At 36.8% G+C, this 16,203-nt stretch overlaps 1 protein-coding gene across 2 annotated transcripts in view; it reads right to left on the reverse strand.

Moving 5' to 3' along the window:
- NDC1 (NDC1 transmembrane nucleoporin) overlaps nucleotides 1-16,203 on the reverse strand; it is a 46,506-nt gene that overhangs the window by 16,336 nt on the left and 13,967 nt on the right. For both annotated transcript variants that reach the window (XM_068539916.1, XM_068539917.1), the window contains exons 8-16: nucleotides 14,445-14,580; nucleotides 13,529-13,621; nucleotides 11,909-11,990; nucleotides 9,113-9,271; nucleotides 6,693-6,938; nucleotides 6,487-6,602; nucleotides 3,768-3,818; nucleotides 1,922-1,985; nucleotides 1,064-1,164 (exon numbers count right to left, since the gene is read on the reverse strand). In XM_068539916.1, the coding sequence (XP_068396017.1) occupies nucleotides 1,064-1,164; nucleotides 1,922-1,985; nucleotides 3,768-3,818; nucleotides 6,487-6,602; nucleotides 6,693-6,938; nucleotides 9,113-9,271; nucleotides 11,909-11,990; nucleotides 13,529-13,621; nucleotides 14,445-14,580 (1,048 nt within the window). The remainder of the gene's footprint in view (nucleotides 1-1,063; nucleotides 1,165-1,921; nucleotides 1,986-3,767; nucleotides 3,819-6,486; nucleotides 6,603-6,692; nucleotides 6,939-9,112; nucleotides 9,272-11,908; nucleotides 11,991-13,528; nucleotides 13,622-14,444; nucleotides 14,581-16,203) is intronic.

The following is a 16,203-nucleotide window of genomic DNA, read 5'->3' on the forward strand; positions in this document are numbered from 1 at the left end:
AAAAAAAAAACAAAAAACAAAAAACTATGCTATGTACCAAAGATACGCCCAAATCATGGTTACCCTATTGTGTGGTTAGACAAGCCAAATATTAGAAGTTGTGGAGAAATAGTAGGAAATTCTTTCTTTAGAGAAAGGCAGCTGGGAAAAGAACCCAAATAATAAAACTACCCATGTGTATAAACATGTCTCAAATAATGTACATGAGAAAGTGGGCACAAAGAGGACTCAAAGTGAAGACAAAAAAAAAATCACTGGTTTTGATGGGTAAGACTTTCTAAGAGGTAAAATGAATTGAGATTTGGAGAAAGGAACAGTGAAGCCTGTTTTCTCTTCATACCTTAAATTGTTTCCCAAGACCCAAATATGCACCAGTTTATTATCCTTCAAGCCTAGTTCAGTAACACTCCTCCAGAAAACCTATACACCCAAGCCCCTACCTCTAAATGCCCCTAGCCCTCACTGTTTATACTCTTCATCTGACATACAGCTAATATTACAAGGCAGTGTAAAACATATCACCCAACATGAAGTTAGGAAAGGCAGCCTAATGGAAAACAAGAAGCATACGTTTTACTTTTCTTCCTTTAAGTCTAGGACTAAAAAGACCTGGTAGTTTAAAACTATGCACGCAGCCTGCTAACAGGAATCCACTGGCCCCAGCTCTATCTTCTTAAGCCCTGGCCAGTAGGTAACTTCTTATCTGCAGGGTAATTTAACTACAAGTCACTTAAAGTAGCTACAAATTATGTAAGGATGCAAACTTATAGCACTGAACAGAATTCCAATATCCTAAATAATCTGGTTAATATCAGAGGTATATCCTACAGGTTTAGTATACTTCCTTTCTCTGTTACAATAAAATTATTACTTATAAATGAATTAAAAGTTTATCTTCCTAGTTTCTCTTAGATTATAAGTGCCTGAGGGTGAGAATAGCACCATTATTTTGATTTCCAACATATGTTTGTTACTCAATGTGATATGTAAGAAACAAACTGAAAAAGCTGGGCAGGGGGAGGGGACAGGACCTCTACCTCCACCCAACCCACATATTGCCTACCTCTTGTAGCGTCAACAAAGTATTAAGAATAGCTGGTAGTGCAGTCTGGACAACTCCAAATCTATCTTCTGTAAATGATGCTGCTACTAAGTGAGACAGACCTCAAGTGGAAAAGAAGAAAAAAGTTAAAAGCGAATCAAAATTAGGCAAATCTACTTGCAATACATCTATTTGAGAAAGGATTAATATTCTGAATGCATAAAAAAACTTCTAAATAAAAAAGAGGGAGTAATACAATAGAAAAATAGGCAAAAGATTGGAAAAGGCATGGAAAAAGTGCTCAACTGCAATAGCCTTGAATAATAAGATGACAGTCTCTGCCTTACGTTCTAGTAGGAAAAAGAATTTTTTAAAATAATATTGTGTTTGGTAGTGATAAGTGCTAAGAAAACAAAGCCTGATAAGGGTGACAGCTGTGAGGATACTTTTCATAGGGTGGTCAGGAAAGGCCTCTCTGAGGAAGTATCATTTAAGCATTGAGAAGGCAGTATCTGTAAGATGAAAAGAAATAGTTCTTTAGGAACTAGATTTTCATATTTAACCTAAGCTAAATATGCTTAAACATGTTATGTCAACGTAAGTTGACGGTTAAAAAACAATCTATTAATTGCAGTTTTTTTGAAATAGAGAAAGAGAGTCAAGAACCCCAGGCTCAGTTTATCCACTTATATACAAGGAAAATTTCTGCCTAAATTAAAATACACCTAAATATCTAAGAAAAATGATCTATATAAAACAAAGAAATAACAATGTATCTGAAAATTCAAAGATTGAGATCAAAGTCCAGAACTGATCTTTCATGGATTATACTTCAATATTTAACTAATAAATAAATCATAGTTCACTGAGATTGCTTACCTTCTAATGCCCAAATATGCATTTGGGCATCTGAAAAAACAGCCTGAATGGAGGCCTCTGGGTGCTACAAATACAATAAAGACATTTAAGTAAGTTCCCCTGAAATGATAATTTCATGTAATCAATTATGTAGACTATAACAATAAAAATTTCACAGCTGCCTCTGAAGAATTAAAACCTGAAATTCTTACACAGTATGATTTAACTGCAATAAAGCATTCTGCTACCAACTCATTGTGTGACTCTTGCCAAGTCTCTAAATCGCTATGGGCCTCAGTTTCTCATTTAAAATAAGAGTTGAATAAATAATAAATATATTCAACTCAACCCACCTCAGGGGATTAGCATAGAGATCACTTAAGAGAAGGGTTAAGAATGCTTTTTTTTAAAAACAAAAGAACTGCCTAAATACATATTACCTCTCTTAAATTGTCTACCCTCCATCCCACTGCAAAGAAAAACAACCCAACCTTCTTTAATACAGCAAGGTATTGTGGCATGGAGCAATAATTGGCCCGTGTAAATGGTGGATTTCATAATGCACCCAATGAAGCCTACTAAGTACAACAGCATGTTACATGTCCCAACATTAAGTAGCAATGTCTACAACTCCTTATCATACAATAGATCCACTTGCAAAATTAGAATCAAAAGCAGCCGTTCACTTCCAAGGAAAAAGGAGATGTTATCTTCTTCAGCGTCTGCTCTGCCACTTACTGGCTATGTGCCCTTAGTCTAGCTACTTGACCCCTCTGAGCCTCAGGTTTCCTTATCTGTAAAATGAGGACAAAAAGACAACTCACAGGAATGCTGTTAGAATTAAATGAGGGAACTTAAGTGAAAAGAGCATGCATGGCATACAGAAGACAAAAGGGTAAGTTTTCTTCCCATCCTTCTGAAACAAAGCTCTGAAGTAAAACTTCAGACAACTCCTCTTCCTCTTGGTGGAAGACGAGACACCTTCCTCAGGGGTCTGATAGTTTAACCAGGGCTCTAATGGATAGCCTTATTGCTAGTTGGGTGGATCCTCCCTGCCACCACAGTGAAAAAACAGTTTCAACAACTTGAAAGGATTCTCTGCTATGTGTATCTATATTCTATCAGAGTTACTGAGTTCTCTCTCCCCACCAGAGTATGACTCCCAAAGAATAAAAATGAGGAATGTACGCCAATGCAGACTTTCACTTGAAGGCATTAATTGAGTGCACTGTTAGTTAATACTACAATATCTGCAGAAAGAGAGAAGCTAGACTAAAATAATTAAAACAAAAATTCTTTCCCCTACAAATGGGCAAGGTTTTCCTCATCAAAGGATTAACTGACACACAACAGCTGTAGCAGTGAAAACAGGAATGAATTTTTAGCTTCTACCATTGAGATTTACTCCCCTACAGCAGCTGGGGCAGCTGACAGACAAGTTGGAAAGTCATTTAGTTTGTGGTCTGAATTACAACTTTTATCCAACCCAAGTTTAACATCTGCAATCTAACCCAGTCATCTCTCTTCTGAACACCAAATTGGCCATAAAGATGTTAGCAGGACAATGAGCCATGAAGCATCACCATGGATTTGCTCATTTTGCAGCAAGGGGCTACATATCAGCACAAAGCTGCCTGCAGCCAAGAAACTCAGAAGGTCAACTAGAGCCAAGCCTCAGGAAGCCACTAAGGTGAGATGTGTGTCTAGGGCAGCTACTGTTAAAAGGGAGGTTTAGTGAAGCATGATGCAAAGCTGTTTGGCTTGCTAGGATCAAGCTAAATATTTAGAAGTCAAATCCTACCTGCTACTTCATTCTTATTTTGTTTCCTCTCCCCCCATTCCCAATGCTATAACTACACATTCTTACCTTACTGAAAAAATACATTATCAGCACCCGTTTTGATAAGAAATTCTTAATCTGAGTTGGAAAAAGGGAAGAATTAACACATGCACATTTTGCAATTCTACTCAAATATAATATTACACATTTCCAGGTTCTTCCTGACACTAACTTAAATGAAACACTTCACATCTTACAAAGAAAGAACAGTATTTAAGGTAAACCACGTAAGTAAATACCTTTGTACTATAAACTGGAAAACAAAGACAGGCCATCTAACCTAAATTGCATTCTCATGTACACATGTCTAGCCCTCAAATTAAAGCCCTGTCATAATAAAAAAGGAACTCTAAGTGGTTCTGGTGATATTTTCTAAGACCATATTCTTTCTCAATTCTCTACAACTGTCTTACCCTTTACCTCTTAACACCAAAAAAGAGCATGTTTCCCCTAGCAAAAAAAAAAAGATCTTAAGACATGAAGTGGTTTTCTACTAGTTGACATTTACAGGGAAAACAATTTTTTTAATATTAAGCTAAAAGCTACATACCCCAACTGACTTGAAAGTAAATTCATGACATAGCAGTACTTATGGCATATAGAGCCATATGGGATCCTGAAGTTTTGTAAAATGCCTTCAGTTCTGCCCTCTCTATTAATTGATCATTCTATCAATGAACATGATATTATTTCTCCCATCCTAAAAAATAAAACCCTTCTTTGACCCCTCAACTCCTCCCAGCTACTACCCCATTTCTCTGTTCCCCTTATAGCAAAACTCCTTGAAAGATCTAGCTTTTCTTGTGGTTTCCAATTCCTCTCCCAGTCTCTCCTGAACCCACGCCAATCAGGTGTGCATCCCCTCTACTCCACCCAGTAGCTCTTGTCAAGTACTCAGTGACCTCCACATTTCTAGCGCAACAGTTCATTCTTAGTTTGAGTCTCATGCTACCTATCAGCATCATCTCTGACACTCACTTCTGTCTGAAACACCCTCTTCTTGGTTCTTTCTCACCTCAACGGTGCTCCTTTGCTATTCCTTCTCATCTCCCAGACCTCGTCATTAGAGGGTCCCAGTTCTTGCATCTCTCTTCTTCTATATGTATATTCCCCAAGAATTTTCACGGAGTCTCATGGCTTTTATATTCTGATGACTTCCAAAATTTCATTCCTAACCTGGACTTTCCCCTAGACTCCAGATGTTATGTCTAATATCTTATTCAGTATTTTCACTTGGTTGTCTAGTAAGTATCTCAAAATTGACATGTCTAAAATCAAACTCACGATTTCCCTACCTTACCTCTATCAAATCTCTTCTTCCAGAATCATCAGTAAATTGCAACTCAATAAACTGCAACTACATTATTTCAGATCCTCAGGCCAAAAACTTTAGAATCAACACTGACTCTTTCACACCACAACCAAACCATAAGCAAGTCCTATTACATCTACCTTCAAAATATATCCAGACCTTGATCACATTTTAGTCTCCACCACAACCACTCTGGTCACAGATACCATCGTCTCCCCTTAGATTACTTTAACAGCTTTACTACTGTCCCTCTGCTTCCACTTCTGCCCTCTGAGGATCTAGTCTCAACACAGCAGCACTTTTCAAAATGTAAAGTTACATCATGTCATTCTTGTGGGTAAAACCATGCAGTGGCTATCCATCACATTCAGAGAAAATGTCAGTCTTTACAACGGCTAATGGGCCTGATGAGCTCTGGGTGCCTGCTACCTGTCTTATCTCACCACCCACCTACCACTCTCCCCTCACTCTGCTCTGGACACACTAGTGTCCACACCGTTCCTCACGCAAGCCAATCCTACTCCCACGTGAGGGCCTTTGCATTTTGCTGTTCCCTGCCCTCCCTTCAGGCCTCTGATCAAGAGTCACCCTATCAATGAAATGGCCCCTGATCACCCCACATAAAATAGTACTCTCTTCCCCTAGGTACTGGTCTCCTTTACCTGTTCTATTTTTCTATATAGCACGTAAGACATCAAATTTCTTCCCTTTTAAGACATATATTTTTCATATTTTGCACATGACATATCAGGATGCATCTTATAGTCAATAGCACGTCACGGTTTAACTGGCAACTTTTTTTTTCTTAATAGTACGTAAAGTAAGTCTTACAATTAATAGTACAGTTGACCCTTGGAAAAACTCGGTTGTTAGGGACACTGACCCTCTTGCAGTTGAAAATCCACCTATAACTTACAGTCCATCCTCTGTATCCACAGTTCCACATCAGTGGATTCAACCAACTGCGATCGAGTAGTATTGTAGTATTTACTACTGAAAAAAAATCCACATATAAGTGGACACACAGTTCAAACCCGAGTTGTTCAAGCACAAACTGTATTTTTTATATTCAAAGAAATATAATACACTTGCTTGCTCACCTCTTTCCCCTCACTAGAATGTAAACATATGGTCAGGGACTTTTGTTTGCTGTTTTCCCAATACCTAAAACTACACCCTATATATATGAAGAACTCAATAAATATCTCTTAAATGAAAGAATTCACAGATCAAAGGCACTGTATTAGGTTAAGCCAAATGAAATTGCAATTTCTATAACTCAAAACCAGTCAAATACTGGCAATTTTATACGGGTCAACTTAATACATTAAGCATCCCCAAAGTCCTATTTATTCCTAATGGCTTACTTAAGTGAGATCCTTGATTCTCTCAATGTTACATGTAACTATAAATCCTATACCCATATCATCCTACCTGTTCACGTTTATTCTGAATCCATGAATAAATCACATTGGGCTGTCTCACTGTCTTACCCTCAGCACTAACAGAGGTAGATGGAGAAGGATTAGAATATTCAGTCATTTGCTGACCTACAAAAAAAAAAACCCAAGAAGGTGAAAACTTAGCCTGATTCTCTGCAACTATGACATTTCAAATTTTAGAAAATAAATAGTCCTCACCAGAAGCCGAAGTCCATAATCTTGGCCCTCTTCTTGTAAGCTGAGGACTCTGAGGTGACCCATAGCACGTGTTTACATCAAAAATCCCAGCCATCTGATTCACTACACTAGAGCCAAATGGGGTCGCCAGGGGACTTGCAACATCAGGTGCAGACAATTTTGAGGAGAACAGCGACGTCTTAATTAATGATGGCATTGAAGGCCGGGGCATCTGGCTAGATTTTGGGGTGTGAAAAGTAGTTTCTTCTGTAAAAGAACAGATCCAGTGCTGAAGAGGCAACCTGATCAAAGCAGGCCACTGTGGAGGTTCTCAAATTTTACACATCTCAATTCTTTGTTTAACTCATTTAACCAAGGTTCAGTAGATTTTTTCCATTTAGGTTTACATTCTCAACTTCCAGATTTTACTACTGCAACTTGGTGACCGACCACTCTAGGAGCTTTATACATCTTTTTCTGTCAGGTTGGTACAGCCCCTGTTTTTTTTCTCTAAACAGGTATCTTCATCTTCAAGGTCAATTTTTCTAACTCTAAGCTGCTTTGAGTGAACCTATCAACTTACACTTTTTTTTCAAATGGCAACAACCTTATTGCATTAGAATATGCCCAGGGTTACTGCATGTTCTTACTGTAACTATTACTTGGCTGAATCAAATCTACAGTGTGAAAATGTACAGAAAGAGAGAGTGCTAACCTTATCCCATTTTCCCCAGAGTTCTTTCAAGTTAACAGAAGTCACACCAGAGACTAATTTGCCTACAAATCTGATCTGTAAACAGCTTCTTCAAAAATTATCTCATAACTGTACCAAATTAGAGAGTCTCTTGTACAAAAATAGAAGAACATCTTTCTGCCACTCCAGTACAAGGCACAAAGACAAATAAATTATACTAGTATTCTATCTTTTTAATAAAACTGGCATAAGACATCAAACATTTAAAGTACCAAATTTTCATGACATGACTTTTTAAGGGTTAATGGCAATAACAAATATTTGGAGAATCAATTTACAAATTAAGATTGGGGTTTTTAAGTTTTGCAGTTATTCCTTAAAATTAGAGGCAAATTTTGACTGAGTGATGGGATATGACAACCATTTAAAATAATGAATAACCCATATTTGGTCTGGCCTAGGATCTCCCCCAACTCAGAATTACAATGATCTTTCTAACATGCTAATTTGATGTAATTATAGCTACTCAAAATTCTCTAACAGTGCCACATCTAAAGGATAAAATTTAAACAACTCCTTTCATTATCAAACATCATCCTACCCATTCAGACTCCTTTTGAAAGACTTCCTTTAAGCAGTTACACTGTCTTGTCATTATTTGTGTGCCTCCCAATAAAACGTCAGTTCCAAGAATGTTTTTTCATCTTCAACTCTTTGGCTTCTAGCACAGTGCTTGGTACATGGCAGGCATTCAATAAATACTTGTTGAATAAATAAATGCTAATCTGAATGCTAAGAACATCTGAAACACTCCAGAATCTTCTAAAATCTGACATTCATGAACTTATCTAAATCACTTTTCTTTTGCAATCTCTTTGGTTTTGGTCTATGACCCCAGCAGAGTAATGAAGTCAAAGACAGATGTGTTTGCTTTGGCCCATAAAGTGATTTTTTAAGTATCAAGATTAGGTGCCAATGTTTAAAAGTGGTAGATTTTCCCCAAAACTTCTTCAGGCTTCTCTTTAAAAGAAAAAAAAAGCCCAGAAGTTCAGATACTGGGTCCAAATTCCCACATGGGAACAATGGACTGAAGCTAACCCACAGCTTCCCATTTCAGATGAAGACTGTGCTCTCAAGTTTACCACAGTCCTCAGCCAGTTCTGCCCATTTTCGTTAAATGCCTGGCTCCAAAAGGCACTGGAACATTAAGTCTTTTTATCAGTCTTACATTCCTAGGTATTGTCTACTTAAGGTGTTTTGTGAAATAGCATAGGTTCCTCCACCTGTACTTTTTCCTCTCAGCTTTCATCTTTCAAACATTATATCAAGCTATCTTAAAACAATGAATGTGGATGCCCCCATCCCCAAATCACCAAGTCATTGCAGTTGCTCCTCTCTGGGCACTGCCCAGGAACTTTTTATCTCTGGGATACTGCAATCACAGCAGCATCCAGTATTACCTGTAAAGATTCACCTGGCTCTCTACTAGAGTAAGCTGAAGTCCTCTATTTGATGATCAACATTTTGTTAGCCTTTTTAACACCACCACCACCACACTGGACTTAATTTTTTCAATTGGTACCCAGGCCTTTTTCTTGATTCAGTACAATATCCCATATATTGGATCAATTTTCCCTGAAAATATATACTTCACACTTATATACATATCCTTAGATTAACTACTGTTAACTTTCTTAGGAAATAAAATGTAAGTGCTTTCCCCTCTCTTAGTAGTATAAGGAGTTACCTGGAGAATTCAATTTCTTAGGTTCCACTGGGTAGGATGAAGACATCACTCTCCCATTTGTAGCAGCAGCTTCTTGGTAGAGTACAAGTTTCTGAGTCATATCATTTAAAAGATTCAAACACTCTCTTGAAATGGCTGTCCAACTGTGGGGATGTCCACCTAGGAGGTCCAAATACCAGCTTTTAAAATGTAGATAATCTTATAGTCTCCTCTCAAAATGGGGAGAAAAATCAACAAGAAATGCTATATTACACTTTGCATCAGGGCCCACTTTTCTCAGTCAAGCTACCATTTATACTCATGCCATCTAATACACAGCAGGAGTTCAATAAATATTTGGATGAAATAATTTTCCTAAAAGTCTACAAGCAAAAATTTGCTATTTTACCATTAAAAAAAAAACACTCTCAAATTGGTTGCTAAAATAAAGCCAAACACTGTTGCACGGTTTCAGTGAAAAAGACCCAGGTTACTTCACTAGCAGTACTGAACTGACTGAAGACTTAAGACAATGAACATGTCTAATGAGAGGCACCCCATGGCCCCCAGTGACCTCTAAATCGCTGTGGCTCGCCCACTGTGCTTCCTTACATTTTCATTTGCAAAAGAGCCCCTATTTGCTATTACATCTATAGAAATGACATACTATTTGACAGTGATCATACTTTATACTGAGTGTTTATGTATCTGCTATCTTATTATTTAACTTAAACTACTGTGATCCACACTCTTAAAAATTCCCTTAATTCTCATTATCTTTTGATTTTCTAAAACCTTTATCTCCAATAGCTGTCATGTAAAAATCAACTGTGCGTTTAGAATAGCAGAGGAGTCCACTGAAAACTGGTTTCTCCATCCTGGGCATTAAACAATCATTCTCTCTTCACTTAGGTCCCTCCTTAAATCTTTCTTTCCAGTTACAACTTAAGAGGAATACCACTTAACCTGAAAACAAACAAAATACTCCATCAATAGGCCCCAGGACATTTTTTTTTTCCTAAATTATTTTTTTAAAATTTCTTTATTTATTTTTGGCTGTGTTGGGTCTTTGTTGCTGCACACGGGCTTTCTCTGGTTGCAGTGAGCGGGGGCTACTCTTCGTTGAGGTGTGCGGGCTTCTCATTGCAGTGGCTTCTCTTGTTGCAGAGCACGGGCTCTAGGCGCACGGCTTGAGTAGTCGTGGCTCGCGGGCTCTAGAGCGCAGGCTCAGTAGTTGTGGCACACGGGCTTAGTTGTCCACGGCATGTGGGATCTTCCCGGACCAGGGCTCGAACCCGTGTCCCCTGCATTGGCAGGCGGATTCTTAACCACTGAGCCACGAGGAAAGCCCCCCAGGATGTTTTATACCGCTGTATCGCAGGACCAGTAAGGAACTATGTAATGGTCCAGTTACATTTTTTTTTCTTCCAGTTTTCAGATATAATTGACCTACAGCACTGTATTAGGTTTAAGGTATACAGCATGATTTGAATTACATACATCATGAAATGGTTATCACAGTAAGTTTAGTGAACATCCATCAACTCTTATAGATACAAAATTAAAGAAATAGAAAAAAACAATTTTCCCTGTGATGAGAACCCTTAGGATTTACTCTCTTAACAATTTTCATATATAACATACAACAGTGTTAATTATATTTATCATGTTGTACATCACATCTTTAGTACTTATTTATCTTATAACTGGGAGTTTGTACCTTTTGGCTGCCCTCATCTAGTTCCCCTGACCCCACCCTTTGCCTCTGGTAACCACAAATCTCATCTCTATTTCTATGACCAGTTACATTTTAATAATATGTTCTCTTGCAGAGAACATGCCACCCTGGTACGGTTTACTTGAATATCTTGTGAAAACATTTAGTGCATAGAGAATTCTTAAGTAAACCTCAGTCTGCTAGAAAAGTATTGCTACAGTTAATTTTCCACAGCATCAGCACTGGATTTTTCATACTACCAAAAGGAGAGTGGCTCCAATTATCTATACTTTTATATAACTGGATTTTATTTCCATGTAACATGTAACTATACGTTTATTTTATAATGTGGGAATTGGCGAGTTTGGCAAAATAATGAAGAGCTTATTAGAGAGATGTAAAGCTACCCAGGTTCTGTCCCCACTGGTGCTGGGCTGGAAGGCTTTCCCTCTAGGAACAAGGCAGAGCACTACTGGCCCAGCTGCAGTCTGGAGGAGCTCGGCAAGTAACAATGAAGAAGTGTTTCAGAGTTGCCAAGAGTGTCCTTGGGCCTATCACCATCTATTGATAATTTCTTTTCACTTTTTTTTTTAAAAAGGAAGGCAAAGTAGCATGGCAGGAAGAGGGAGCTCTGCACTTAAGAGTCAAATGACAGAATTTCTTATTCCAACTCTGACATTAACTTTATTAAGCCACTTCAATCTCTGAGACTTAGGTCCTCCATAAGGATTAAACCATCTGCTTTTTAAGACCCCTTACAGCATTAAAACTTCTGGGATTCTCAAACTGTACTTTTCTGCTCTAAAACTGTCAACCTACCTCATAATTTCTTCAGGTGAAGGGAATGAGGGGGCAGAAGGAAATAATATAAAAATTTAAAAATACTTTTCCTGGAAATATAATTTCTAACCACAGCAATGCAAACAGTTGTATAATGTTTAAATCAATACTTCATTTAATGGAAGTATTATTAAATATGTGTGATACTTAATGATGTGTGATATTTTAATAAATACATCTAGTTCACCAAAAACTTTAAGTGGAACACTTTCTGCACACACATACTCAGTTCCTATTAGGTCTATTATTTTTAGCAATACCTGGCTGGCTAAGGCTAAAAACTTCTTGTCTTCGTGAAGGAGAATATTGAGAAAGCAACATCAGGTCCTGCAAGGCCAAATACTGAAAGGGAAAAAAATACACACTATTTAATTTTTTTAACCTCTATATAAAATCTTATTTATGAATGGGGCTCAATACTACATATCTAAGGGGAAATCAGTTGAAATTTTTCATGAAGGAAATGCTTTTCAGAACCATAACCTTCCTTTCTAGACTTCCAGAACTTTCTTGCCTCTACCCACTGTAGGCTACCCTAGTCACTGTGGGCTCCAGCTACCTAGGAACTACGGAACTCTCTGTGTTCCTTCCCACCTTATAGTGGGAAACTTAAAACACCACTTCCTCCTGGAACTTCCCTGGCCTCCCCGGCAAAAACATATACTCACACAGCTCTCAACCGTGGTACTTACCATAATTTATTGTAACTGCCTGCTTACTTGTCTCACCTGGTTCCACCCACTAAACAGTGAGGCAGGGACAACATCTTGCTCACTGCCACGTCCAAAAGTAGTGCCCAGCACACAGCAGATACACAAACTACGCTGTACTTTTTTACTCAAAATATTCATTTTTTTCCCTGGCAAACCACTTTACTCAACATTCAAGACACCATCCCTTCTGCGAAGGTTTCTTGCCTTGGTCCCAAGCACAGTAAGTGGTTCCCACTGCACTTACCACAGTAAATTTTCATTATTTTGTGTATCTGCCTTTTCCATTAGGCTGTGCTTTGTCTTATTCATCATTACACCCTAAGCAACTAGCAGTGATTAACATCTGCCCAGTAAATACAGATCTTTTAAATAACCAAATGAGTGACTGATATTTTTGTTTATCTAATAAATTAGTCATAATTGATATTTAAAGGTAATCAGAACCTTAGTGGGTCATTTTCTTATTAGTTTACAACTTTTCTAGAGTGTAATCCAAACTCTAGGTTCTATTTTAATTCTTTTTTAAGTACTATGACTTCTTAACAAGATCACATATATTGTAGTTCTACTTTTAAAATTTCAAAATGAAATTTAAATCAAAACAATTTACTCTCACTTAGGTTGATTTATAAACTTACTGCAACTTCTTTAGACTCTTTTGATTAAAATTTGTCTTAGGATTATTATCATTACTCAAATTTTAGAGAGTTCATTGAATATGTACACACTATCAAGTACTTCCTTTGATCCTAACAGCCAACAATTCTATATGAGTGAAAATATACCTTAAACCAATGATTAAAAAAAAAAATCAGTGTTTTGTTTTGCTACCATGAGGAATTTGTGAAAAGCTAATGTATATGGTTGTATATCATTATATTTCATGCTTGAAATATTTTTATATCTCTCCTAAATATAGAATTAGTCTAGCTTATACACATACGTTGCAATATATACTTGCCTCTTAGTCACTTGGAATGAAAACTGAAAAAGTAAACAGCATTCAATGTAGCAGGTAGGTGATTTTTACAATACTTTTTACAGCATTAGAATATTCTAGGCCCTCAAAAAATATATCGAAATACTTAATTATGCGAATATTAAGTCTATTCCATGAGATAAGTTAGAGATGACTGTGTAAAGACACAAAATGCATAGTTCCGCTACCTTTATGATGAGGGGAGGATTGCTGTTTAAAACTTTCGGGAGGCATTCATATGACTCTTCTGAAAATGGTGGTTGAACAGGGAACAGATGAGCCTATCAAATATAATCAAATATAAAGACTATGGAATGATTATTTTCATGACTTAATTACATTCAGTAAATTAGCACTATTTGAAATTTATTATAAAGGAGACAATACAACCAAACTAATATCTTTAGTGTTCCTTGCAAAAACAGATTGCATTAAAATTACATACACCCAAATACACTACCTTCTAACATGTTACTTTCCCAATTTTACTAGATCTCTGGCTTCCAATAATAGAAACAAATTTAAGAAACAAAAATTCTCTGAAGTCACTGAAGGGTACAAACCTACAGAGATGGTAAAATAAAACAGAAACACTCATTTTCTAAGACAAACATTTGGATGATGAAGACAATGCAATTCCTACTCATTTAAAATCATTTCTTCAACATAAATTTTAAAAAGTTCCTTCAAAGAACAAGTATTTTATTGCCTTCCTTATATTTAAATATTTTAATACTGATCAATAGTATCTATATCAATAGCATGTAAAATTAATTAAAAATTAAGGCCGATCTAGTATATGCTCAATAGAGAAATGGAAACTTTCAGAAGAGAATTACACTATAGATAAAACATAGTAAGTACCACTAACAGTTCATTCAGTTTAGTTTTCAAACATTAAGAACACTAACACTGTTCCTCAGAAAAAAATACAAATAAATGATGGTTACAAAAGATATATGCCTTATAAAATCTCAGAAGAAAAACCAAAACCCGACTTCTCAAAATGGCTTTGGGCACAACAACATGCTGATCAGTGCTCTACTAAAAATAAACCTCTGCACTCCAAAACAGAAAAGTACTGACAAAAAACTCAATACTAACCTCTGTGGCATAGATTTTGAAGAGTATCCACGAGATGTACCAAGTCATCAGGACAAAGACACCACAGAGCCAGACATGGTAGAGTAATGAGAGATTCAAGAGGCCACTCACAGTGTCAAGAGGCCTATGAAACTGCCTATGAAAGCAGAAATTACTATTTAATCCTGTAGGAAAAATACAATCTAAGCATTTAAGAGACCTGAGGCCCCACACTGAGAAACAAACAAATCCTATTTCTAAATAATAATGGTGATAGATTCCTCTCCTTTTGTACCCTGTACAGTTCTTTCACTAATACCTTCTTATAAAGTACACAAGGGAGCCTTAAGGGAAGAGTAGACCTAAACTAGCTCTCAGTTTCTTGCATTCCAAATCTTCACTGTCACTTTCTATGACGGAAGAAGTCTCCCCTAGAGACTGGGTAAAATTTTATTATTGTTGTTTTGTAGCTTGATACTTAAAAACCATTCAGCATGACTAGCACCTCTCCTGCACCAGATTTCAGCTCTATCTGTATATGTATAAACAGTTTCATAGTAGTTAAGAACACAAAGTACTATCTAAAAATAACAAACTTTACTTTTAAAATAATTTAAGAAACTCTGTTAGAATGCTAAATAAAGGGAATGCAGGCAATGTTACCAAAACCTTGAATAGTTCAATTTGCAAAGTCATCATAATCCTACAATCACACACTTAGCAACTGTGAAAACAGGACTAGAACCTCTGGCTCTGCTATTTGTAAATGTTGTGATTTTGTTAATCACTTGACCTAACCTACCCTCAGTTTCCTCATCCATATGGTGGCATAATCTCTTCATTCTACCTCTTAGGGCTTTTATGAGATTTAAAACAGTTTATGTTAGGAGTGCCCAGAGTAATACTTGACATTCCTTGGGGTTGGGGTGGCGGTAGGGATGATAAAGTTTTTTTTCTGCTTTTAAATAAGCATCACTGAGGGCCTAGCATACATTAAGTCCAGAATATCAGGCACTGTCATACAAACAAAACATTTTTTAAGTGAAAGAAGGAAAAAAGTATTATATTAAATTTCTATCAATACCATTATTATTTTTCTCTTTCCATTTGACCAAGTATAAAACCTGGGCTAACATAATAAATGACCCACGCGTTTGGTTTCATATATAGTGATTAAGCAGAAGACAAAACTAAATTTTACCTAGCAACTTTTAAAAGTTAGGAATTTTTTGAAATCTACACTGGAGAAACCATAATACCTCAAACATCCATAAATGTCAATATTCGCACTCCTCAAAAGTGGTAGTAGTTAAGATCATACAAAAGTATCACAGTGGAATAACCAATAGTTAAAAGAACAAATACTAACAGAGGAGTTTACATTTATTCGCTAAATAATAAAGATTAAAGCTTTGCCTATGTGCAAAGTGCATAGGGAATAACTAGAACAATAAACCCCAGTGCTGCCACTCCATTGCTACTTATGACCTGCAACTGGTCACGTGACCTGACTCAAATCTGGTTTCCTCACAGGTAAAATTAGAGTAAAACTCCAGTATGGTGCTTATCTACCACAACATAGCAAAGAATGATTATTGAGGAGAAAAACAGAAGAGAGGTATGTCCATGCAACTCAAGAAATCCACTTATATAAAAGCTGTATCTAACAAAAAAGGAATTATCATTGCTTATTTTTGGGGAAAGGAACTGGGTGACTAGAGACAGGGGCCAATAGATTCACCGTACACCCTTTTATATACCATTGGAATTTTAAATTATG

Source organism: Eschrichtius robustus, chromosome 3 (genome assembly GCF_028021215.1).
Source record: "Eschrichtius robustus isolate mEscRob2 chromosome 3, mEscRob2.pri, whole genome shotgun sequence".
Lineage (NCBI taxonomy): Eukaryota > Metazoa > Chordata > Mammalia > Artiodactyla > Eschrichtiidae > Eschrichtius > Eschrichtius robustus.